The sequence below is a fragment of the Meles meles genome, chromosome 12, assembly GCF_922984935.1.
Source record: "Meles meles chromosome 12, mMelMel3.1 paternal haplotype, whole genome shotgun sequence".
Classification (NCBI taxonomy): domain Eukaryota; kingdom Metazoa; phylum Chordata; class Mammalia; order Carnivora; family Mustelidae; genus Meles; species Meles meles.
This window is the reverse complement of record NC_060077.1, coordinates 6,829,679-6,855,290: the sequence shown is the minus strand read 5'-3', so window position 1 is coordinate 6,855,290 and position 25,612 is coordinate 6,829,679. Positions and strand designations below refer to the sequence as shown.

The 25,612-nt window shown below is 50.6% G+C and overlaps 2 protein-coding genes across 2 annotated transcripts in view; one reads left to right on the top strand and one right to left on the bottom strand.

Annotated features, from left to right (window-relative positions):
- FBXW8 (F-box and WD repeat domain containing 8) overlaps positions 1–18,561 on the top strand; it is a 126,074-nt gene extending 107,513 nt beyond the window's left edge. The window contains exons 9-11 of the mRNA XM_046024388.1: positions 14,008–14,181; positions 16,021–16,131; positions 16,655–18,561. Coding sequence (XP_045880344.1) covers positions 14,008–14,181; positions 16,021–16,131; positions 16,655–16,787 — 418 coding nt within the window. The 3' untranslated portion in view covers positions 16,788–18,561. The remainder of the gene's footprint in view (positions 1–14,007; positions 14,182–16,020; positions 16,132–16,654) is intronic.
- Positions 18,562–18,817: 256 nt separating this feature from the next.
- Positions 18,818–25,612, bottom strand: part of TESC (tescalcin) — a 53,485-nt gene continuing 46,690 nt past the window's right edge. Inside the window, exons 8-9 of the mRNA XM_046024389.1 lie at positions 20,240–24,226; positions 18,818–19,559 (exon numbers count right to left, since the gene is read on the bottom strand). Coding sequence (XP_045880345.1) covers positions 24,149–24,226 — 78 coding nt within the window. The 3' untranslated portion in view covers positions 18,818–19,559; positions 20,240–24,148. The remainder of the gene's footprint in view (positions 19,560–20,239; positions 24,227–25,612) is intronic.

The window sequence follows — 25,612 nt, the reverse complement described above, 5'->3', positions numbered from 1 at the left end:
ACTTCACAGCACTCACGATAGCACTTACCCTCCCCAATGACCATAGCCCCCTCCCCCTCTCCCAATCCCACCTCCCCCCAGCAACCCCCAGTTTGTTTTGTGAGATTAAGAGTCATTTATGGTTTGTCTCCCTCCCAATCCCATCTTGTTTCATTTATTCTTCTCCTACCCCCCTAACCCCCCATGTTGCTTCTCCATGTCCTCATATCAGGGAGATCATATGATAGTTGTCTTTCTCCGATTGACTTATTTCACTAAGCATGATACGCTCTAGTTCCATCCACGTCGTCGCAAATGGCAAGATTTCATTTCTTTTGATGGCTGCATAGTATTCCATTGTGTATATATACCACATCTTCTTTATCCATTCATCTGTTGATGGACATCTAGGTTCTTTCCATAGTTTGGCTATTGTAGACATTGCTGCTATAAACATTCGGGTACACGTGCCCCTTCGGATCACTATGTTTGTATCTTTAGGGTAAATACCCAGTAGTGCAATTGCTGGGTCATAGGGTAGTTCTATTTTCAACATTTTGAGGAACCTCCATGCTGTTTTCCAGAGTGGTTGCACCAGCTTGCATTCCCACCAACAGTGGAGGAGGGTTCCCCTTTCTCCACATCCTCTCCAGCATCTGTCATTTCCTGACTTGTTAATTTTAGCCATTCTGACTGGTGTGAGGTGATATCTCATTGTGGTTTTGATTTGTATTTCCCTGATGCCGAGTGACGTGGAGCACTTTTTCATGTGTCTGTTGGCCATCTGGATGTCTTCTTTGCAGAAATGTCTGTTCATGTCCTCTGCCCATTTCTTGACTGGATTGTTTGTTCTTTGGGTGTTGAGTTTGCTAAGTTCCTTATAGATTTTGGATACTAGCCCTTTATCTGATATGTCGTTTGCAAATATCTTCTCCCATTCTGTCAGTTGTCTTTTGGTTTTGTTAACTGTTTCCTTTGCTGTGCAAAAGCTTTTGATCTTGATGAAATCCCAATAGTTCATTTTTGCCCTTGCTTCCCTTGCCTTTGCCGTTGTTCCTAGGAAGATATTGCTATGGCTGAGGTCGAAGAGGTTGCTGCCTGCATTCTCCTCAAGGATTTTGATGGATTCCTTTCTCACATTGAGGTCCTTCATCCATTTGGAGTCGATTTTCGTGTGTGGTGTAAGGAAGTGGTCCAATTTCATTTTTCTGCATGTGGCTGTCCAATTTTCCCAGCACCATTTATTGAAGAGGCTGTCTTTTTTCCATTGGACATTCTTTCCTGCTTTGTCGAAGATTAGTTGACCATAGAGTTGAGGGTCGATTTCTGGGCTCTCTATTCTGTTCCACTGATCTATGTGTCTGTTTTTGTGCCAGTACCATGCTGTCTTGATGATGACAGCTTTGTAATAGAGCTTGAAGTCCGGAATTGTGATGCCACCAACTTTGGCTTTCTTTTTCAATATTCCTTTGGCTATTCAAGGTCTTTTCTGGTTCCATATAAATTTTAGGATTATTTGTTCCATGAAATCTCTACATTTTTGTCTTCTACCAAATTTGAGACGTTCCTGGCCATTATTTCTTCAGATGTTTTTTTCTGCACTAATCCCTTTCTCCTCTCCTTTTGGGACTCAGTGATATCAGACTTCTGATGTTATCCCACAGGCCATTGATGCTCTCTGTTCATTTTCTTCCCTAAACTTCCTGTCCTTCAGATTGTATAATAACTCTTCAGTTTAATTTTGGGTCCACTGACTCTTTCCTCTGTCATATCCATTCTCCTCCTGAGCCTACCCAGTGCTAATTTTTTATTTCCGTTTTTTTGGGTTCAAAATTTGCATGTAGGTCTGTTTCTCTTCTCAGAATGTCATTGTTTCTTACCATTTTACCTTTACCTTCTGGAATATAGTTACAATCTACTCTTAAAGTCATTGGAGATTCCCCAAATCTGGTTTATTTGTTTTTTCCCTTAAGAGTGGGTCACATTTTCCTGGGGATTTTTTGGTGTTTTTTTGTTCGTTTCTGTGGTGTTGGGGGTGGGGATGTATGTCAAGTAATTTTGGATTGTATCCTGAACATTTGAAATGTTATGTTGTGTCCACTTTGGATCGTGTTGTATAATCCTTTGGAGAATGTTAAGATTTTTGTGTTGGGGGCACTTGGGGGTGGCTCAGTTGGCAAAGTGTCTGACTCTTGATCTCAGCATTGCATGTCCAAGCCCCGTGTTGGGCTCCACGCAGTGTAGAGCCTACTCGAAAAAGGAAAAGAAAAGAAAAGAACAAGGATTTTTGTTGGCCCTGGTGAGGTTCAGACTGCGCGTCTGTCTCCTGTGGGAGGGAACTCCAGTGCTAGCTCCGTTGTCAAAGGTTTTGTTAGTGCTGCTCTGGCTCTGCCCCACACACGTTACCCAGGGGTCAGTCTGAGATGCTGTTAGTTCTTTGTATGTGGTTTTCTGCTTTTTGTCTGTTAACTTACGTATAGCTGACATGCAGTGTTCTGTTAGTCCAGGTACACAACGTAGTGGTCCAGCGATTTCAGCCGTCTGTCCGTTATCACCAGGACAAATGTCGTTAGCATCTCTTACCATACAGTCTTGACTGTATTCTCTAGGCTGTACTTTTCATCTCTGCGACTTATTATTTTATACCTGGAATTTTGTATTCTCTTAATCTCCTTCACAATGTTGCTCATCCTTCCATCCCACCCACTTCCTCTGGTAACTACCAGTTGGTTCTCCATATTTACTATCTGTTTCTTTTTTTTGTATTTTCTCTTGTTTTGTTTTTTAGATTCCACATCTGTGAAATCATATGGTATTTGTCTTTTTCTCTTTGACTTATTGCTCTCAGTATAATACCTTCTAGGTCCATCCATGTTGTAAGTGGAAAGATTTCACTTTCTTTTTTTAATATTTTATTTATTTGATAGAGAGAAATCACAACTAGGCAGAGAGGCAGGCAGAGAGAGAGAGGAAGGGAAGCAGGCTCCCCGCTGAGCAGAGAGCCCGATGCGGGGCTCGATCCCGGGACCCTGAGATCATGACCTGAGCCGAAGGCAGAGGCTTTAACCCACTGAGCCACCCAGGCGCCCCAAGATTTCACTTTTTATGGCTGAGAATATTCCGTTGTGTATATATATCGCATCTTCTTCATCCATCCATCCATCCATGGACACCTGAATTGCTTCCATATCTTACTCTCTTAAATAATGCCACAGTGAACACAGGAGTGCATGTATCTTTTCGAATTAGTGTTTTTGTTTTCTTTGGGTAAATTTCCAGAGGTGGAATTTTTTATTTCTTTGAGGAACCCCCATACTGGTTTCCACAGTGGCTGCACCAGTTTCCTTCCCCACGAACAGTGCACAGGTTCCCCTTTTCTCCACATTCTCACCAACACTTATTTCTTTTAGATACTAGCCCTTCTGACTGGCATGAGATTATAATTCATTGTGGTTTTGATTTGCATTTCCCTGATAAGTGGTGTTGAGCATCTTTTCAGGTGTCTGTTGGCCATCTCTGTGTCTTCAGAAAAACCGTCTATTCTGGTCCTCTGGAGATGGCAGTGTTTTATTTTTTTTTTTAGATTTTATTTATTTATTTGACAGACAGAGATCACAAGTAGGCAGAGAGGCAGGCAGAGAGAAGGATGGGAGCAGGCTCCCCGCTGAGCAGAGAGCCCGATGCGGGGCTCGATCCTGGGACCCTGGGATCATGACCTGAGCCGAAGGCAGAGGCTTTAACCCACTGAGCCACCCAGGCGCCCCAGCGGTGTTTTAAATCTTAGATGAAATCTTGGAGCCATTGCTGTATGCTGCATTGGAGCTGTCCTGCACAGCTCAGAGAGGAGCCGGAGATTTGTGTGGGGGCTTGTGCAGACAATAACAGGCTCTCTGTCACTGTGTTCCTCTCTTCATCCCAATACTTTCCAGCATTCAGGGGCTCTTTGGGCCTCTGACCAGAAGAAAGGGTTTCTCTCAGTCTTCCCTGCCTGCTTCACTACCACCGTGCTGCTCTGTGGTAACAAGGCTACAGAGCAAAGAGGGGGGAAATCCCCACAAAGACATCCCTTCCCCAACACACACAATCTTGGGACTGCAAAGGCCCTTTGCCTCGGTTCTTCAGAAAGGTGGCCTTTCTTTCGGAGCTCGAGCTCCTGCACTACCACACAACTCTTGGAGTTCATACTTGGGGCGTGGCTGAGAGAGAAGAGGGAGAAAATGGGAAACCTTTCCCCATGTGGCCCCTTCCTCCACAGCCCACCATCTGGAGTTGACTCTCCAGTGTCCTCAGGTGTTTGCTTTCTGTTTTGTCCAGAGGATAAATGAATAGTTGGCAGTTGGGGGCTGTGTTAACTGAGGCCCCTTTCCATCCTGTCTGTTCTCAGTCTCCTCATCAGTGACCTGCTCGTTCCCCACCATGACAACGGGGTGGGGGAGGAGGGGCAGCGGATCTCATCCTGGAACATCCTGGAACAAAGCAGCTCGTCACTGCTCTGCAGGGAGAATCTCAATAGGACTTGGTGGTAAGGGCCTATGTCAAGATGGGAGTGGGTTGCCAAGGCAACAGTCACTCTACCAACAATGCTCACTGCCTTTCTTGCCCTGGAATCTCAAGATTAGTTTTTAAATTTTTAGCACCTTTTTTTGAGATAAATTCACATGCCTACAATTTGCCGGTTTAAAATTGTACAGTTCACAAGGCTGAGTTATATAACGTTCACAAGGTTATGCCGCCATCACCATCACCCCAAAAAGAAACCTGTACCCACTAGCAGCCACTCCCCAGTTCCCTCCAGCTCCTCTAGCTCTAGGCAGCCACTCTTCTATTTTCTGTCTCTATGAATCTGTTTTGGACGTTTCATATAAATGGAATCCTATAAAATGTGACCCTTCGTGACTGGCTGCTTCCGCTTGCACGATGTTTCCAAGATGAACTTGCGTTGCAGCCTGAATCACTTCTTCATTCCTTCTGTGGCCAAATAGTACGCCGTCGTATGAATAGACCACATCTGTTCGCTCGTCACTTAATAAACATTTGGGTTGTTTCCACTTTCCGACTGTTGTGAATACTGCTGTATCATTCAAGTACAAATTTCTGTGTAGACACAGGTTTTTCGTTTTCTTGGCTATATACCGAGGAGTGGAATTGTTGGCTTACATGGTAACTCAATGTTGAACCTTTTCAGGAACTCTAGACTCTTTCCAAAAGTGGCTGTGCCACGTGACTCTCCCACCGGCAGTGGGCACGGTTCTCATTTCTCCATGTCCTCACCCGTCCTCCCCCTTTCCCCCTTCCCCCCTCCCCCCACCCCCCCCCCCCCCCCCCCCGCCATCCTCACTCTTGTCTCTGACTATAGCATAACGGGTGTGAAGTGGCAGCTCATCCTGGGTTTGATTTTCATTCTCCTGGTGGCTAATGTGATGTTGAACTTCCTTTCATGTGCTTTTTGGCCTTGTTGGATAAGTGTCTGTTCAGATCCTTGGCCTGTTTTTTTCGCTGGGCTACTTGTCTTTTTTATTTATTGAGTTGTCAGAGTCTTTAATAGATTCCAGATACCAATCCTTTCTCAGATAGGATTTGGAAGCGTTTTCCCCCAGTTGGTGGTTTGTCCCTTCGTTGTCTTGGTGGTGTCTTTTGAAGCACAGAAGTTTTAAATTTCAGTGAAGTTCAGTTTATCCGTTTTGTTCTGTCTCTAGTGCTGCTGGTGTCACACTGAAGAGGCCATTCCTAGCCCAGGGTCACGAAGATTGACTCTTAGGTTTTCTCCCAAGAATTTTTCTAGTTTTCGCTGTTCCCTTGAGGTCCCGGTGCTATTACAGTTGATTTCTGTGTATGTTGTGAGGCGGGAGCCCAACCTCATTCTTTTGTGTGGATGTCCAGCACTATCTGTTGAAAAGTATTCTTTGCCCTGTTGAACTGTTCAGCACCATTGTTGAAAATCAATTAACCGTAAAATAGGGCTGTTATTCTAGGTATAGTCATCTGATTAAAATTTAAAATCTAAAAGGATATTAAAGTAAGCTAAGTATTTCCATGTTTCCAATTTGGGATCCTGTGTATTGGTGGGGGGGATATATATCACCGTTATTGCCCACAGATGGCTTCATGGGCTTTTCTGCCAGGGATCACAAGATGTTCACAGAGCTCTTCAAGGCCATCCATTGCTGGCCCCACTGAGGAAACAGCCAGAAAGGTTGAGTGATCAGTCCGAGGGCCCTCCTACTCTTATGGGCAATATAGAGAGAACTCCAAACCTGAGATACAGCTTTAAAATGCAGAGCTCGGAGCAAAGCCTGGAGTTGGATAATTAAACTGGGTCATTCCACTTAAAAAACTATGTTCTTCTGGTTGCTGTTTACAGTGAATCCTTACCAGAGGCCACCGTCAGTGCTACAGAGATAAAGCTTATTGTTTTGGGCATATAAGGTTATATTTAAGATTCTCTAACAGCCTAAGTTCAGCAGGACAAAACAGAATCGTGTATTTATTTCTTGAAAAACAAAACAAACAAACAAAAAAACACCAAAACCTGGATTAATTTGGTCTTTTAAAAAAAGAAGGCTCCATGTTAATGTTTTCTTATTTGTTCGCTCTATTTTCTGGATAGAAATATAGCTTTAGGTCAGGTCCTTCTAAATGAAACTGCCGAGCCAGAGCCTGAATAGGCTTTATCTTTGCCATCAAATACAGTTTGCCTTATTATCATTTGGGACTATTTAATCCAAACCAATGGGAGGCGAGCCCTGAGTGGTGACCCCCAGTTAAAGAGTCTCCGAGCTTCCTTCTGGCCCCGACAAGTACGGAGTTGGGTGTGCTGCTGCCTGCTGTCAGAGAGAGAGTGAGTGGGGCGTAAATGTTGTGTTTGCTCCATCTGCAAGTGTTATAATAAGTTATTCAAAGCTCTTAGAACAGGACCAACCAGAGCGTGCCTCCCTCTCAGTTCCAGCACGTTTTCCTGCCCATCAGATGGATGCTCCTCTGCTGGAGTCTTTGGAAGGTTCTGGTGTCTTTTATTTTAATTGGCGGGCTAGCGCCGACTCCTATGGTGTGATTTTCATTAGAGAGGGGCTGGAGAGAGGGAGTGTTGGAACAGCCCTCCAAACCCAACCATGAATATTAAACATAATACAATTACAGCTCTCGGACCAATTATTTTTCTCTTCAACGGGCAAAGTTGATGAAATACTTGCTAGATAGGAATTCACAATATCTACCATTGGCTTCTTTCTGGCCCTGGAATCCGTTGTCTTGGCAGGATTTTGTGCCCATTTGTCGCGCTACCTGTTTCCCAGCACTGAGTCTCTGATTGGAGTGCTGAGGTTGCACACGTGGCCAAGGATGTGGTTCAGGGTGGTGGCGCTCTGTCAGATGCTCGAGGCAGACACCGGTTTCTTAATGTGGATTTGAATGGCTCGTGCGGACTTCCGCACACCGCGGGGTGTGCAATTTCTGTCTGTTGACGAGAAAGCAGAGAGATGCCTCTCGAAGGAGATGTCCTATAAATGCTTTTCCTTTTTTCCTGGGGTAGAAGTTCAAGTCTCTTTTGGCCCAGTTTTGTTTTCCTTAGTGATGTAAAATACACAAACGCCGTATCTTTGGTTGTATTTGTTTATTTTGTTTGGAGCCATCCATGCTGGTATCTAAATACAATAGGAAAACAGATGGCAAACTTTGAACTTCTGGACCAAATTTGTGTTTGCCTTTGTCTCCCCAACAGCCAAACTGTAAATTATGGAGTATAAATATTCAACAGAGGGGCTCTTTATGAAAATCACCACAGCAAAATAGGCCCTTATTAACCAAATACGTGCTGAAAAGTACTTGGGCCAGAATCTTCCTCCTCCCCCACCCGCCCTTTCCAAGTTGCCCTGAGTGAGCAGTGCATCTGTGGCCTATGGGCGGCGCTCCTTTCCCAGCATGTGTACCTTTCCTCACTTCCCCTTCGCACAGTGCCTCCAGTGGCTCTAAATGCGGGGAGGGAGACCTGTTTTTCCAAGCCTGTTGCCTACTCTCCCTGCATCTGTAACCCCCGACCCCTCCCGGGGGAGGGAGGATTACACCACCTCAGAGCTCCTCCGTGCGCAGCGTGGCCTAGATGGTTCTGTGTGCTGGCCCAGAAGAACCAGTGGATCTCTCCTCCGTGTTCTAGGACTACATATTGCTCAGATCCAGTTTTGTTTGAAACAAAGCATACATCTAGGAGTGTATGTAAGCTGTGTGTACAGTTTAGTCACAGAAGGCCTGTGCATCCACGCCCCAGCTTTAGGAACAGAGCGTGGCTGCTACCTCTGAAGACTCCAGGGTGTCCCCCTCCCCCATCATGAATGAGTTCCTGTTTCTGAAACAACATGGCCGTGTCTCCGCTTAAAAGGAAAGGGCGCCTTTATCCCCTTCACTCTGCTGTTGCCACTCTTCCCCAGGGTAACTGCTGTTCCAATTTGAGTGTGTCCTTCCAGAATCTTACTAAGAGTTTTCTTTTCCCTTTTTTTTTTGTCTTAAAGAGAAAGGGGCATCAAGGGGCAGGGGAGGGAGAGAGAGAACCTTAAGCAGGCTCCACACCCAGTGCTCGGAGCCCAGTGCAGGGCTCGATCTCATGACCCTGAGATCATCACCTGAGCTGAAACCAAGTTGGATGCTTAACTGACTGAGCTACCCAGGCACCCCCAAAATCTTAAAATTTTTCAACTTTACTTGAACAGACAACCCACACATTCAAAATTGAATTCAAAAGTACAACAGAGAAGCCAGGCTTCCGGGCACTTCTCTTCCTGAGCAGCCTGGTCCTCCTCAGCCACGACTGCCTGTCCGCATTCTCCAGAGGGTATCTGTACGCACACAGCAACCACACATTGATTCTTCATCCCCACACCTGTCACACCACCAGGCCGGCGCTCCTCGCGTGGTGCAGCAGCTTAGGGACTGTGGGCTGCCCCGCTCTGCGTCCTGCAGAGATGGCGCCGGGGCGGCTGGATGGCCACCCGGAGCTGCCGTCACTGGCACGCAGCTGACGGAGCTAGTGAACCGTGCCCCAAACGTTGTTTCTGGTGTTCCTCACTTCCGTAGGATACGCTTAAATATGAAGTTCTCATTCTGATTAGTGCTCTGGAGTGTGAGTATGCATGCCTTTCATGAATTCTAGAAAAATACCAGCCCTTAACTATTTGGATATTGCCTCCTTGCCCTATACTGTTTCTCCCTCTAGAACTTCTTTTGGATACATGGTGAACTGTCCTCTTCTATCATTTGCGTCTCTTAACCCCTCAGTCACATTTTATCTGTGCTCTGTTTTAGGTCATTTTTCAGATTTATTATCTAATCCACAAATTCTTCTGAATTTAATTTCAGGAGTGGTGAGGCTGCCCTTCTTTTTTTTTTTTTTTTTCTAAGAAAGAGACTCTTTTTTTTTTAATTTTTTATTTCTTTGACAGAGAGAAATCACAACTAGGCAGAGAGGCAGGCAGAGAGAGAGGAGGAAGCAGGCTCCCCGCCAAGCAGAGAGCCCGATGCGGGGCTCGATCCCAGGACCCTGGGACCATGACCTGAGCCGAAGGCAGAGGCTTTAACCCACTGAGCCACCCAGGCGCCCCTGCCCTTCTTTTTTTTAAAGGCAGACATCTTGACTCCCATTTCCCACCCCATTTATTTTGGGTGGGCCTAAGTCTTACCATCTTGCCACTGGTTCCTAAGGTTGGCACCTGCCAGCAGCCTCGCCCCACCCCACCCCAGGTTGTCCAGGCTGCTTTGTGAACCAGCAGTGCGTTTTATCTTATTTTTTATCTTATTTTTTTTTAAGATTTTACTTATTTATTTGACACAGACAGACAGATCACAAGCTGGCAGAGAGGCAGGCAGAGAGAGAGGGGGAAGCAGGCTCCCTGCTGAGCAGAGAGCCCGATGCGGGGCTGGATCCCAGGACTCTGAGACCATGACCTGAGCCAAAGGCAGAGGCTTAACCCACTGGGCCACCCAGGCGCCCCCAGCAGTGCATTTTATTTTTTATTTATTTATTTTTTTTTTAAAAGATTTTATTTATTTATTTGACAGAGAGAGATCACAAGCAGACAGAGAGGCAGGCAGAGAGAGAGAGAGGGAAGCAGGCTCGCCGCTGAGCAGAGAGCCCAATGCGGAACTCGATCCCAGGACCCTGAGATCATGACCTGAGCTGAAGGCAGCGGCTTAACCCACTGAGCCACCCAGGCGCCCCAGCAGTGCATTTTAAAGGCTGATGTTCATCCTGCAGTACTAAGTGATTTTCAGTGGGAGGGTCAGTAAGTTGTCTGAAACAGAAACCCCATCTTTTGCTACTAAAAACAGTGTTATAACTAATGGTCTTCTATGCCCATAGTCTAAGCCATGTAGACTATGTTAGATACAGCCTAGATAAATTCCTAGAACCGAAGCTGCTATGTCAGAAGTCAAGTGTATTGTTTGTTGGCTTATTGCCAGATTGTGCCCCAAAGGGGTGTGCTCACATGAGGCGTACATAAGTGCCTGCCTGCCCAAGGCTCCCCAGCCTGGAGGGTCTCACAGAGTTTACTACCAAACTTGACCTTTGTCGGGTAGGTAGGTGACAGGTGGTATCCAACTGTAATTTTAGTTCATAATTTCTCTCATTACCAGTGAACATCTCACACATGTTTAAAAGCCATTAGTATTTTCCCGTGAACTATTTTTTCTTAGCTTTTCTCCTATTGCAATATTGGGTTGCCAGTCTTTACTTTCAATTTGAAGGACTTTTTTTAAACAAGAAATTAGCCAGTTCTGATTCAAACATTTCCGCCAGTTTATCGTTTGCTTTGATTTTGATATTTTTTCCCCATGTGGGAAAATTTTAAACACTTTTATAATTATCAGTATTTTCCCTTTTGACTTCTGAGGTTTTTTTTTTTTTTTTAAAGATTTTATTTATTAATTTTGACAGAGAGAGATCACAAGTAGGCAGAGAGGCAGGCAGAGAGAGTGAGAGGGAAGCAGGCTCCTTCAGTGCAGAGAGCCCGACGTGGGACTCGATCCCAGGACCCTGAGATCATGACCTGAGCCGAAGGCAGCGGCTTAAACCACTGAGCCACCCAGGCGCCCTGAGGTTTTTTTGTTTAGAAGGGCCTTCTCTATTCTGAATATTCTTTTTTTTTTTTTTTAGATTTTATTTATTTGACACACAGAGGAAGATCACAAGTAGGCAGAGAGGCAGGCAGAGAGAGAGGAGGAAGCAGGCTCCCTGCCGAGCAGAGAACCCGATGTGGGGCTCAATCCCAGGACCCTGGGATCATGACCTGAGCTGAAGGCAGAGGCTTTAACCCACTGAACCACCCAGGCGCCCCAATTCTGAATATTCTTGTAGCTAATTACATTTAACTCTTTGAGACGTCTAGAATTTAAGAGCTGAGAAAGTTATTATAGGGTATTGTCTTTAATTGCTTTTATAAGTGGCATTTTTTCTTTGAGTACATGTTTGAAAACTAGTGGTTGTTTGTACCTAAGATAGCTATTGATTGTGACATATTAATTTCATTTGATCTGAGTTATTACTGAATTATCTTCGACTGTCATCTCTAATAAACTTGTCCACTTCTCAGTTTTTCTCGTATCTAATTGTACCTAATTTTAAAAACAATGTGAAATATTAGTTAAAGCAGACCACTGTTTTTTAAAGCCTTCTTTAGAGAGGTGCCTGGGTGGCTCAGTGAGTTAAGCATCTGCCTTCTGCTCAGGTCATGATCTCAGGGTCCTGGGATCAAGCCCTGCATCGGGCTCTCTGCTCAGCAGGGAACCTGCTTCCCCCCTCCCCCGCCTCTCTGCCTACTTGTGATCTCTATCAAATAAATAAAATCTTTAAAAAAGAAAGAAAGAAGGTAAATCTCCTCACATTTCTTTTCAGCAGTCCGTGGTTTGTTGTAGTAACTTGAAGTATATTAATGGACACCCTCAAGGGGTTCTGCTGTATTTTATTCCAGTCTGAGCACTGATACCGATCTAGCATTGTCTTTGATACTCTCCTCTCATCGTCAGTTTTGGGGAGGACAGAATGTTGGCTTCACCGACAGACCTGGGCAGCTGTCCTCTGTCCTTGCTGGCTGTGAAGCACCGTGCCTGGCCCCTGGGCTCTTCCCTCCAGGACTAGGCCCATTTTTTTTTTTTTTTTTAAAGGAATGACTCCTCTTTTTTTTTTTTTTTTTTTTTAGATTTTATTTATTTATTTGACAGAGAGAGAGATCACAAGTAGGCAGAGAGAGAGGAGGAAGCAGGCTCCCCGCAGAGCAGAGAGCCTGATGCGGGGCTCGATCCCAGGACCCTGAGATCATGACCTGAGCCGAAGGCAGTGGCTTAATCCACTGAGCCACCCAGGCGCCCCCCAGGACTAGGCCCATTTAGCGTGTTTACGGGACTATTGCTCCCTTGACGAGATCCCTCTCGATCTGCTCATTGTTACCTTTGCGATCCTTGCAGGTCAGTTTGGGTAATTCTTATTTCTCTAGAAAGTGGTTTATTTATTTCACTTAGGTCTACAAATTTGGAGACTTAAGAAAATCAGGTTAAACCTGAGTGCATTATGACGCAAGAAACAGAATTATTTAAAATCTACAAAAACCAGGTTTTGTAGATTTTTGTTTTTCCCAGGCAGTTTTACCAAGTATTTGCTAAACTCTCCCCTCTGTCATTGTAAAGCTTCTGGTCCTGAAGTGCACCCTTCCTGTGTTGCCTGCGTCGAGCTTTACTTTGTGATCTATTCAGGGCACTTCATGTTAATACCTGGGTTTATCCTGCCCGCACCCGAGACGCAGCAAGTACGTTCAGTCTCAAGCCGGCGGTCTGGTGCCACATTTGAAAATCTGTTTCATTCGTCTCTGCTGCATGGCCTGTGTGTTCTGCCAGTATTTTGGTACATCCCTTTCTTCTAGAAAGTATCTATGGGTAGCTGACTTGGGGTCTTTTTCTGTTAAGAAAACAAACAAAAATCTTAATTATGCATTTAAACTTGGAAGCTACACTGGGTATAGAATTTTCAGTTCAAATTTATGTTCCTTAGAAATCAAAGAACAATAGGTCTGTGTGTGCCCAGAACTGAGTTTAGGACACAGAATGTGTTTCAGATCATCTCTTCTCACCGCCTGTCGGGACCACATTTCACAGGCTGGCATTAGGTCTGTCCAGTTCCCCTCCCGGGTGGCAGGGTCTTTTCCTTTTTGACTCACAGCGCAGAGACTGTTACATTCACCTGTACTGAAATTTTGCCACATTTAATTTTGGCTGTGTGTCTTATTTCCGGAACTGTGTTAGTATTTCTGCTGGATGAAAAATTTTTCTCACTACCGAATTTGTCCATATGTGGAAATTCAGCATATACTTAAGAGTAGTTTTTAAAGAGGTTCTTAAATTCAGATTATGACAAAGGTCATTGTTTTGAGATTTCAGATAAGAGGCAACCAGTGTCCCCATGGTCAACCATAGACACCTCCCTTTCCAAATTTCAGCAAGAGGGTGATGGACTTCCAGAGTTGAGTTAAATACCAGAAAAGTGTTAATTTCCCAACCGGGTAAGGATCTGGGTTGCAAACGAGTATGGCTGGTTTATCTCCTGCCCTTAACAGAATCTCAGACTGCCAACAGTACCACTGTGCTGAGCGCCACACTTACCTGGGACAGCTGCGCAGTCAGACACCAGGCCCCGCTCACCTTCCCTCGGAGTGGACTCGTGCTCAGGGCAGGCGTCCTTCCTGTCGAGCAGAGAAAGAGCATGGTATTTCTCTCACAGCTATCTTGTTCCAGGGGCTTTTAAGTCATTCTGTCTAGAGAGCTGAGGGCACTGTAAGTGAGCTCATTCCTTGTGCATCTGAGCCTCCTGTGATGTGCGCCTAAAGGGATAAACTTCTCTGCCGATACTTAGATATTTGTGACCAAAGGGTTTTTGTATGTTGTGTTTTCACAAGATTGTTGTGCACAGACCAGAACCCCTGAGGATGACTGTATTCTTTCAGGCTTTAACTCACCTCCCCTTTCCCTTCTCTGTGCTCATCTTGGGCCTTCCAGGGTGAGGATCCACGACCTCCGCACTGATAAAATCACCCTGTCGCTCTCTGCCCACCAACTGGGAGTCTCCGCTGTGCAGATGGACGACTGGAAAATCGTCAGCGGAGGCGAGGAAGGCCTGGTCTCCGTGTGGGATTATCGGATGAGCCAGAAGCTGTGGGAAGTGCACTCCAGGTAACGGGGCACTCACAGTATCCTGGAACGTGGGCTCTGAGAATAAAAGGAAGAAATCTACAGTTGCCCGGACCTGCAAATACACATCGCAAGTCTGGATAAGGAAAGGCAGGGCAAAAGCAGGCAAGGTTCAAAGAGGGCTTGGCTGCCTGAGAGCAGCGGGAGCTAGCGCTCACTCCCTTTAGCAGCTTTTATGAGACTCGAGCCCTGGGTGATGTCCACACTGCTTGACTTTGTCCAGCCCTGCCTTCCTCGCCAAGCAGGCGTGGAATCCCTTTTTGTGCTTTCTGTGGTGACACATGGACTTGCCACCAGGTGGTGCCAGAAGGCAACTAAAATGCCTCCGCGGTGGCATTCCCAGAAATAGCTGCCTTAAGGAGCCCATCCAGCTCCCCTGGTCAGGCAGCTCTCCTTGCAGCTCCGGCCCAGGGGACTGCCCCTGCTCCCACTTTCCAGCAGCTCCGGCTGCTGCACTAGGCTGCCACACCAGCAGATCTTTTTCTCTCCCTGAAAAGCTGCGTTTCCTCCGGGGCATCATTTGGGTGAAGCTAGGGTTGGTAAGGTCTTCCCCAGAATTTCCCTGTCCCAGCATTCATGTTCCTAACTCATTTGTAAATGTACAACCAGTCTTCAACCCTAGTTCGTGGCTTGTCCCGGGCAAGGCCCCCACTTCCCCCGGGACACTGCTGGGCCTCACCTTTCAGTCTCTGGCCCAGAGCTTATGCACATTAGGTCCTCCCCCGCCCACGCACGCAGCTGGTCTGGTTCTGCTGAGCCTCTCGTCCAGCCCTGCTGAACGTGGAGTCTCCACTGCCGCCCTCCCCGCTTCCTCCTGCCGTCCCCAGCCAGCTCCCCTGTCCGCCTACCTGCCTGGCCCCTGGTGAAGTCTTCCAGCCACTGCCCTGGACTGACAGGGCCTGACTCAGATCCCCCTGAACCTGCAGTACTCTCAAGAGAACGTTCTGTTCCAGCCAAGAAGCCTGTTACCCGCCCCGACCCCCAACCCCAGCCATCCCAGGAGCAGCCCCTGCCAATCCTGCACAGACTCTTTCTTAGCTCTGTCTTCCCGGAAGGCCTGGCTGATGGGCCTTTACCACCCAGAGCCCAGTGCCAAATCCTGTGTCCCATCTTGAGGGCTTGTAATGTCTCTCATGCAAACGTTTCTTTTTTTTTTTTTTTTAAGATTTTATTTATTTATTTGACAGACAGGAATCACAAGTAGGCAGAGAGGCAGGTAGGAGCAGGGGGTGGGGGGAAGCAGGCTCCCCGCCGAGCAGAGAGCCCAATGTGGGGCTTGATCCCAGGACCCTGGGACCATGACCTGAGCTGAAGGCAGAGGCTTTGAGCCACCCAGGCGCCCCCAAACGTTCGATTCTTAGGTAGGAATGCTCCGCTGGCAGGCTCCTGCATTAGACATCTTTAATATCCTGTGTCACCTGGCTTGGAGGTCACTGGATGCAAGTTTTTAGAATGAACAAAAGCCTTTGCCACATTAATTTCGAGCCACTGTTGCAGAACGCTGCAGCCTGACAGCGCCTGCAGCTGGGGAGCCTGGCTTGGAGAACTTCCCCAAGGCCGGCCAGCCAGAAATGGCGCTGTTCTCTACCATATGTGGCTAACCTTGACGTCCAGAACACCATGTTGCAGGGTAGTCAGCTGGGGGCACGGGGGGCGGGGGTAAGGCAAGGCAAGACTTTGCCCCTCTGGGGGCCCAGGTTTGTCCTCTGGCAGAAGCTTGGCAGAGAGTTCTAGCATCTATTCTGCACAACTTCTAAACGTGGGAGATGCGCAGTTTCAGAGCCTTTCCCTTTCCCACGGCTCGCTCCTGTCATGTTTCAGGCACCCCGTCCGTCACCTGTCCTTCAACAGCCACAGCCTCATCACGGCCAACGTGCCCTACGAGAGGGTGGTGCGCAACACAGACCTGGACAACTTCACCACTCACAGGAGGTCAGCGGGCTGGGGTTGCAGGGGTTCAGGGCAGATCATCGTAGTTCGACTCTGGGAGGAGGATCCCACCCGGGTCCTCTCTCAGGCACGGCTGTTCTCACAGCAGAGAGTCCATGTGGCCATGCGTCAGGGCGCGTTTGGTGAGGGCCTCCCCTGGGATAGCGCATAGCGTGGGGCGCCCAGGGGCCGGGGTGGGAGCACCCACCACCGCTGTGGCTGAACTCCCAGTGCCAAGTCTGGACCCGTGCTCAGTCTGGACCCTAGAGCCCCCCCACCCAGCTGGGTCTTTCGGGATGTGTCCTGGCCTTCCCTGATGCTGACACTTTCCACCTCCCACCCCACCACTGGTGTCCCAGCATGCCGTCCCCTCCTCCTGACTTGTCTCGAGTCCGGGGATTCTGCCAGCCCGTGGGCTGGAGGGACCCAGGTGTTACCGGAAGCACGGGCCCGGGTGGGGTGCACAGCCGGGGTGGGGACCGGCAGCACCATGCTAATGCGCTCGCTATCCGTGTGCTTCCTCTAGACACCGTGGGCTGATCCATGCCTACGAGTTTGCCGTGGACCGGCTCGCCTTCCAGAGCACGCTGCCCATCTGCCGAGCGTCCGCAGACACCGTGCCAGGCTACAACTATGACCTTGCGCTCGCCTTTCCCTAGGACCGTGGTTAGGGGAGCACCTCGTCGGGGAGCAGGGGGAGAATGGGAAGAACCAAAGTGGATGAATTAAAAAACTACCGAGGAGCTCTGCCCCAGGTGCACTGGTCTAACCCACAGGTTCCTCAACTGCCTCTGCTTTCCTCCGCAGCCAGTTTGCTTCTCTGGAGCTGCCTGTGGAAAGCTGGAGGTGGTCAGGGGCTGTGGCATTGACTGTTTTCTCTCCCTGGACACTGTGCCTCTGAGTGCCACCCTCTGTCCCTCCTTCCTCCTGCAGCTGCTGCCTGCCATGCAACTCTGGTCACCCTGTTTCCAGCTGGGACCCTCCCCCTGCCATCTGTGCTCTGCCGTGCAGGGCCCTGCTCCAGTGTGCAAGCCCTTTCCTCTCGGGGGGCCTGGGGTGTGGGCTCGGAGATCATGGACTCACTCATACCACCACCCCGTGTAAACCTAGGTGAGCAGTACTGTCTTTATAGTTTTTACCACAGTTTATACACTTACTGCATTAAGGACTGTTTACTGTGGTGTCCACAACATGTGGTACAAAGTAGATGATTTTCTACCTATTAGTTGCATAAACAGTCATCCTCCACCTAGGATGGAGAGCGAGAGCTGGGGGAGAAGCCCTTCTCCTAAACCACTGGGGAGCTCCTCCAGGTGACACGTCGCTTCCATTTCCAAAGGGTTAAGAGGGCAAACCATCATATTACTCTCGATTTAGACTGTTCTGAGCAGCGGCCACTAATATCTCTTCAAAACACTAAAACGAAAACTGACAGAACTACAAAGAGAAAGGCCATGCTTCTAGTGGGTGATCAACAGATATAATCAGTAAAAAAAAAAAAAATGGGGGATTTACTTAATAGAATTTCCAAGTATGATCCAATAGAGTTTTGTGCCTTTTTAAATATCCCTAGACCATGCACAGAAAACGGCTGTCTAGAAATCACAAAGGCAGTCTCAGGTTCCACAAAGATACAGCCAGGCCCAAGTCCGTGACCCCCTAATGCAATAAAATGAGGTAACAAAGTGAAAAAGAAAAACGGAAAATGTGAACCCTCTGGGCCATGAAAACACTGAATATCAAAATGCCAGGGGTGAGGCCAGAATGGACAAAGAGAAGTGGGGCTTGAATAGAAGATAGATAAATGGCTAGCTGTCACCTCAAATAGTGACCCCAGAGGAAGGAATGAAAGAAGGGTTACCAACAAATCACAAAGTTAAGCCCTACGCTTGCACTGGACCAGCTTTTTTGGAAAGCCAAAATAGAATTTTTTTTAGGGAGCAAAGGGGCAAGCGGGAAAATCCTAAGCAGATTCCCTGCTGAGCACAGAGCCTGGCACAGGGCTCAGTTCCACAACCCCAAGAGCAGGACACTCAACCGACTGAGCCACGCAGGCACTCCTAAACTAGACAACTCTGGATACAAAAAACCACAAAGGGCTGTGAGAAACCAAAAAGGAGGTGCTTAACGCACACAGATTTCCAGGGATGATCTGCTCACACAAATCCGAGGGAAGAGCGAAGCTCTCCAATGTACCCCAGTGTCTAAAACTGGGAAATGCTGTGAGGTTTTGGAAGTATTTTCAGATTGATATTCCATCATTACAAGCCTCTGTGCAACTTGACAGGACAGCGGGCCCAGAGAGTCGCACCTGGAAATCATCCCTGAGTCCCCAGAGCAATGCTTGCTTTCAGACAGCCTTCTGCTTCCTTTCAGCCAAATTACTTCCTAAATAAAGCTGGTCTGCACTTAGCAGACGAAGTATTTTATTTACTCCTGTTGTCATGTGGTGCTCTAACCCCCTCGTGACCTCACTCTGTAAGGTTTTCATCTCTTGTAGCCTTCGTGCGCCTGGACCACTAAGTAAGACACATTTTTCTTTTAAAAGGCGGCTCAGTGGGTTAAAGCCTCTGCCTTCTGCTCAGGTCTTGATCCCAGCTTCCTGGGATCGAGCCCCGCATCGGGCTCTCTGCTCAGCGGGGAGCCTGCTTCCTCCTCTCTCTCTGCCTGCCTCTCTGCCTAGTTGTGATTTCTCTCTGTCAAATAAATAAAATATTAAAAAAAAAAAAGGCAGAACCTGCCAGTTCAATTCCACCACTCATTCTACAGACGCGTTCTCCCAGCTTTGCAGCCATGAAATGTCATTGAAAACCCAGAAAATTTTACCAAAACTAGTTTTAAACTATTGTCATTCACAGCCAACAGCTAGTCCGATGTAAAATGTCACAATTATAGGGGTTTTCTTTCCTCCCCAACCTGTTTATAACATCTCCCCTTAAGAGGGCACCTGAGTGACTCAGTCGGTTAAGTGTCTGCCTTCAGGTCAGGTCATGATCCCAGGGTCCTAGGGTCGAGCCCCTCATGGGGCTCCCGGCTCAGTGGAGAGTCTGCTTCTCTCTCTGCACTTTACCCCACCGTGTTCTCACTCTTGCTCTTAAATACTCTGAAAAAACCAATATCCTCCCTTAAGGAAAATTGCCTGGTTTTGTGAAGGAGGGCTTGTCAGATCCAAACTCAATCTCAGGCAGTGTTTTCTGCTGCAAACTTTACACCCTGGAAGGTGCAGAAAGGACCAGAGTTCCTCTAGAAATCAACATTACCCGGTGACTTAAAACCTCTTGGTCCCCGTCCACCCCTTCCCCTCATCCCACCTTACCTTTATCCGTGTTGGCTAGTCTGAGGGTTTCTTCACAGGTTCGGAGTGAGCAGACGTATCACTTCCTTTCCTTCCATAGCTCTGCTGCTGCTCCGACTCACCCCCTCCATCTCCCCTAAAGAGAGAAGAAACTCCCGTGTCACTGGGGGAGCCAGAGGGCCCAACACCGGGGCTCTTGCGTTTTACAATGTCATCTGCCTTCTGCTTATACTTTATAAAATGTATGTCTGTGGGTTCTAATAAATTTTTAACATCTGTTTTTTGTCCAATTACTGGTCACCCCCACAAGGCATCCTGTGATCGACACCCCCCACCACCACGGTACCTGCTCTGCCCCCACCCCTGGAGGGCTCAGCTGGCGGGGCAGCCTTGTTTCACAGGCCACAGTGGAGTCAAACCACCCAGAACCACCACTTCCAGGAGTTCCCAGCCCGGGATCCAAGAAATCCACAAAACTAGACGTGAAGTCGTACACAAGAACATTTGCTGGGAAGTCAGGTTGCCTTTCATCCGATTCTCCAAGGGGACTGCAGCCCCCTCACCCCACCCCAGAGAATTTCCTCTCTGCCACTCGCTTGTGCCTTTTAAGCCAAGCCACAAGCTGCCTTGTGTTCGCAGTGTGTGTTCACAAGGTACTCTGGGGATGGCATCACCTTCCCCGGGAGAGAAGAACCGGTCCCTGGCTCACGACCCCAAGAGGATGTCCTCTATCCCAGCACCCCACTTCAGATGAGAGGCCCCACATTCAGACAGATGGCGCTTTCCCCTCCGCTTACATGACAAACACCAACTTACTGCAGACGGGCTCTGGCCACCATGGAGGAGCAATGGCTTCCCCTCGTGTGGGCACAGCCTTCGGGCAGGTCCGTGTCCATGGGCTGCAGCAGGCGTCGTCTTGCCTCCCCATTCAGGGCCTCTGCTTCAAGGCAGCAGCTGCGGCGTCCAGGAGCTCCTGGCCTTGGTCTGGCCGGGGCTGCCTCTGCCGCGTGGTGGCGGCTTCCCTGTCGCTGGGCTCTGGCAGGCACCAGGCAGGGCAGGTTTTCAACCTCCAATGTTCACTGCAGGCTTCAGGCAGTGGCCTTTCCACCCCGGCTTGGCACCTCGGGAGGCAGGGAATGCTCCTGCTCCCCGCAGCACCAAGAGCTGAGCCTGGCGCATCTTTCCTTCCCCTGCCCACTGCCAGGACAGAGGCTGCCCTGTTCCCCCTGCCGCTCAGCATCTCCCTCGCCCTGACTGCTGCTCTGGGGCTGAAGATGGAGGTGGCTGGTCCCTTGCTGACTTGGTTGGGTGAGAGGGAGGAACGGCCACCACAGGGCCAAGGTCATCTGCCCCTGAACCTCGGCTGGCACTTGCCTCCCGATTCCGGAAGAGCCCAGACACAAAGGCAGTGGGATGCCCTGGGAAGTTGTGGTTCAAAAACAAAAACAAAAAACAAACAAAACCTGGTTCCTCCGGCTCCTCTCTCCAAGGCCTTCCCAAGGTCACCGTGTGGGAGGACAGCTTGCAAAGCAGGTGTTTGCAAAACCCTTGCCAAGATGACTTGTATTTTTAACTCTGTCCGCCCACGGAAGTCACTGCCATTGCCGGCGCTGCGGCTTAGCTTCGGCAGGCAGGTGGCAGGGCAGGGGCAGGTGCACAGGTACCCCGCCCCCCATGAGCAGAGCAGACTTTCTAGTCCCTTGGACCAGAGAAGAATGGAGTTGTTTTGTTCAAGTCCAGCAAGAGGGTACTCGGCCAGAAGTGAAAAGCCATTGTGATCGTACGTTATTCCCTTACCCATAATATACATTTAACACGGCTGCAGGATGCGTCCCCCGAGCCTCGCCTATCGGATTTCCATGACACAGCCCTTTGGGGAACCTACCAAACCAATGCATTCACATCAAATTGTCAGATTCTTTTAACAACCAAAAGCTGAGATCCAGGAACTTCTCCCCTTGATGATGCAGCGGCAGGGGACCGGGCCCCGTGTGCGACCTGAGTGCTGACGCGCACTCGCGCCCTCCCCAAGCTCGGTCTCCACCCGCAGCCCAATGCCCTCCGAGCACGACCGCACTTCCCTCAAATATCTGACTTAGCACTGATTTCTGCCCCTTTCCTCTGAGCCGCTGGTGTCATTCCTGATGCACGGAGGCCTGTTCAACAAGTGCTCCCACTGACTCACCAACCTGCCTATTTCAGAACAAATTCCAAAACGCACAACACTCGGTTCAGGTGAGTTGCCCCACCGCGTGCCCTGGGACCGGCAGGGGGTGCTGGGCAGCCAGAAAGCCCCTCCTGGGCACCCTTGCTGGCCCAGCAGGTAACAGGTGCAGTTTCTGAGCCTCCAACCTCCTTCCTCTGCACGGACCATACAGCCCCAATGGCCGTCCTGAGACCTGTCCCCTGTGCCTGCAGCGGCGACTTCCCTGCTAGACCTGTCCTTTCTAGAAGCCGGTCTGTACCACTGACAGCAACCCTGATCATTCCCCCAAAGGACCGAATAAGCAAAACCACCACCTCACGCTCTTGGCTCACTGAGAGCCGGCGGGCAGGCTCCCGGACAAGGCTGCAGGCCACCTTCTGATGGGAATCGGCCCTACCCCTGCCTCAGAGCACAGCCTCAGTGACTGGGACCAACCGAGCCTTCTTTGGAGCAGCACAGAATGGGCCCATGGTGAACGACTCTCATTTTAAGTAGCTGTTTAGGTAAGCTGCGGCCTCGGTCTGTAGGCCCCGAGTGGTTGCTTCTCCCAAACTAAAACCCAGGGCACAGGGGCTGATGGAACATTATCTATAAAAACAATTTCCATCAGTGAGCTACCTTTGTGGAGAAACAAGACATCGCAGCAAGCTGGGAGAGTCCCAGAAGATCCAGGCGTACGGTGGCCGTGCCAGCCGTCCTGCAGCTCAAAGTCAAGGTGAGTCCCACCTGCTTGGGGGTGGGGAAGGGGAGAAGGCGGCCTCCTCCAGGCTACAGGGGGCTCCCCCAGCAGAGATACTGCTGGGAGAGCTCCGGATTCCTCGTACCAGCCTATCCCAGCGATGCCAGATTCTATCCCCTGGCAGCTGGGAAACCGAGGGTGTGGGCGGGGCAGTTCCGAGCCGCCCATGAAGGCAGGGGCCGCAGCGAGGCCCGTTGTGTCCCGCTCCCACTCCAGGAAACTGCCTGGCTGGCTCCTTCCCAGTTCAGCGGCCGCCAGATGGCTGGCACCTGGAGGGGAGGAAGCCGAGGCCTCTGCCGTCGCCCCCCACCTACCGCTTTGGAAATGTCAAAACACTGGCTGAGGAAGCGCTCATCCTAGCAGCAGAGTCCTGGAAGTGACTTCACACCGCCTCCTGCTTCTGCACGAAGGGGCCGCGCTGCCTGACAGCCGTCCACCGTGACCCGGGGGTGTGGAGGCCCGCAGCCCGCAGGCCCCGGGGGGCAGTCCTATGTGCCGACTACCAACGGGACACCAGCAAGGGTCCGCTCTAGCCCCCAAGGTCCTCCATGAGGAGCGTTGGCCAAACCGCCCCCCGCCAAGGGGCACCAGCCTCTCACGTCCCCCGCGCACTCGGCCACGCTCCCCCTTCCGCCCACCTCGCTGCTCCGCTTCGCCTTCTCCCTTGAAGGATGACAGGAAGCTTGTCCTCAGCACTCCCATTGCTTGTGTCCACACAAACAGCCCCGGAAAGACGTCGAGAAAATGGGCTGGCCTGAGTGCCTCCGGAAAGGGTAAGCCAGGGCCTGGCGGGCCCAGGACCAGGACCACGTGGGGTGCCCTCCTGTGCCTTTCATGTTCTGAACCCCGACGCCCAGGTCTGAGATGAAGCACACCGGTAACAAAGCGATGGGAACGCAGAAGGCCAACAGCCGCCGTTGTCGGTTACCAGAACCTTCTTGGGAGGCTAGAAAGGAAACTCCCAGCGAGTCTGGATGGAAGGAACCGAGCAAGGAGGCCTGGAACATCACTAGCGGCGAGTGACCACAGTGACAACAGCCACTCGGAGCGCCAACTCCGAGCACTCAGCCCAAGCCGGCCTCTGCTGACCCACCTGCCACAGCCACCAACCAGATGGGCCACCCTCACTTCCCTGCCCCCAGCATAACCCATCCCACCCCCCGCGTGACAGGTGACTCTGGGGCTGTCGTAGCCCCTCACTGGGACACTTACCTGCCCTACTGCCACCACCACTGGGGGCGGCCCCATGCTGGGCCCGAGGGCGTCGGCAGCCAGGCCTCAAGTCCAGCTCTCCCGGTAGCATCGGCGGGCTCGGGCGCATCACCGCGGGTCCCCCTCGTCCTCTCCTCCAGCCCGGAAACTCGGTCACAACCGGAGTCCCAGCCACCACAGAGCAGGGAGCAGCCTGCCTCCCTCGACTGCCCAGCACTCGTGCGGCGAAAAGAGCGAACCCTTCACCCAAATATAATCAGAGAACGCGAGGAAAAAACCTCCTCCCTGCCAAACCAGCCTTGGGAAATTAGCCGCTGCCTGCTCACGTTCAGCCTCGTGCCACCGGGTGGCCGTGGGGACCAGACAAGAGCCACGTTCATTAACAAACCAACCGTTTTCTTTTTTATTAGAGATAAAAACAGCGAGGTCCCAGGTACCACACCCTCGGGAAAACCAGACAGTGGAGGAGTGGGGGCTATTTACACGAGCCGTGGCAGAAGGAGCTGGGCGGCCTCTGGCCCCACGGGAGGCTGTGGGCACAGCGGGGCCTCTGCGGGGGGCAGGCGGGTCAGTGGCAGAGGGCGATGGTTTCCATGTTAAGGAAGCGCACGTGCATCTTGGTCTCGATGTCTATCCCCTGCCAGATCTGCAACGGACAGAGCAGCATGAGCACGTGTCCCTGCCATGACCCGGGTCCCTACCCGGGTCCCCTCTGCCTGCCATGAAAACCAGAGGGCTGCTCTCAAGACTGAGCTAACTGATGAAGAGAAACTTCCATCTGCCTTTCTGCGGGCTAATTTGGCTCTGACATTTGGGCCCTTTCTGATAATTGTCACGGTAAGTTATTATTAAGTACGGATTCCGAGTTCTTAGCTCCGAGGCATTTCAATCCCACCCACCCCACTTCGGGCTCCATGATTTTCATGCAAATTCCTTAACCCCACTAAACCTCCTCTTCATCAGTACAGTGCCGGGACCCCCACCTGCGCTGCCCACGTAAGTCACACAATGCCGGGGGCTCAGATGCAATCATCCGCGGGAACGTTCTGGAAGCTGTTAAGCACTGCGCAGCTGCCAAGTTTTATTAAGCCATCTTCCTTCGTTAAAAGATCACAGCAATTTGGTCTTTATAGCTTCCCTGGGATAGGTCACCCGGGTCTACGGAGGCAAGCTTTTCCCTGGGAAGGGTCATCTCTGCCCACAGATGCCCACTGCCACAAACCTACCTGGTCCTGGTTCTGCCGTTACAGTCCATCCTGGCCAGGGCTCCGGGGGACCCCTCGGCCACCCAATCCCATCCGCCACACTACAGAGCCAGCCCGCCCCCCACTCTCTGGACTGCACTTGCCAGCTCCTTGGCCCTCAGGGGCCACACATGGAGAAAGGGCTGGATGCGGTGGGCGTGACCGGCCCCCCTACTCGTGTGAGAGGTGCAAACTTTCTCGGATTGTCACCTGCAGCATCCCCAGGGACGGTCGCCAGGCCAAAGGCAGGCTGCAGTCAGAGCCCTGTCAGCACCGGGTTGCAGGGAGGCCTGGCTGCCGTTCTGGCCAGTCACACGGCCACCACGCCCCAGCAGCTTTGTGGTCCCCTGCACCTGCTCTGGGTGTGGTGGGGTCTGGCGAGCGTGCAGAGCGCTCAGACCCGGCTCCCTGGGAGCACCTCCAGGCCTCGATCCCAGCCAAGCTAGCTGGGCACCCGGGGTGCTTCCTGCTAAATGCCGGGTGGCAACAGGGGCACGGGTGAGGCTCGGGGGAGTGGAAGGGCCAGCTGATCGGGAAAGGCCTCCGTGGTGTGGGGACGGGCGTGGGGAGCAGCGGAGGCATTGGCAGACGGGGAAGCCTTCTGGGGCAGAACCCGCCCAGCCCGGGTGTGCAAGGAAAGGAGGCTGCGCACTGGGCCCAGAAGCTTGTGTTGCCTGCCGCCTCCTCTGCGGGGCGCGCTGCTGCTGGCCAGGTGAGCTGTGCCGCCTGGGAGGAGCGTCCATCTGAGCTGCCCTGGGCTCCCTGGGGCTGTGACCACCCAAGTCCTG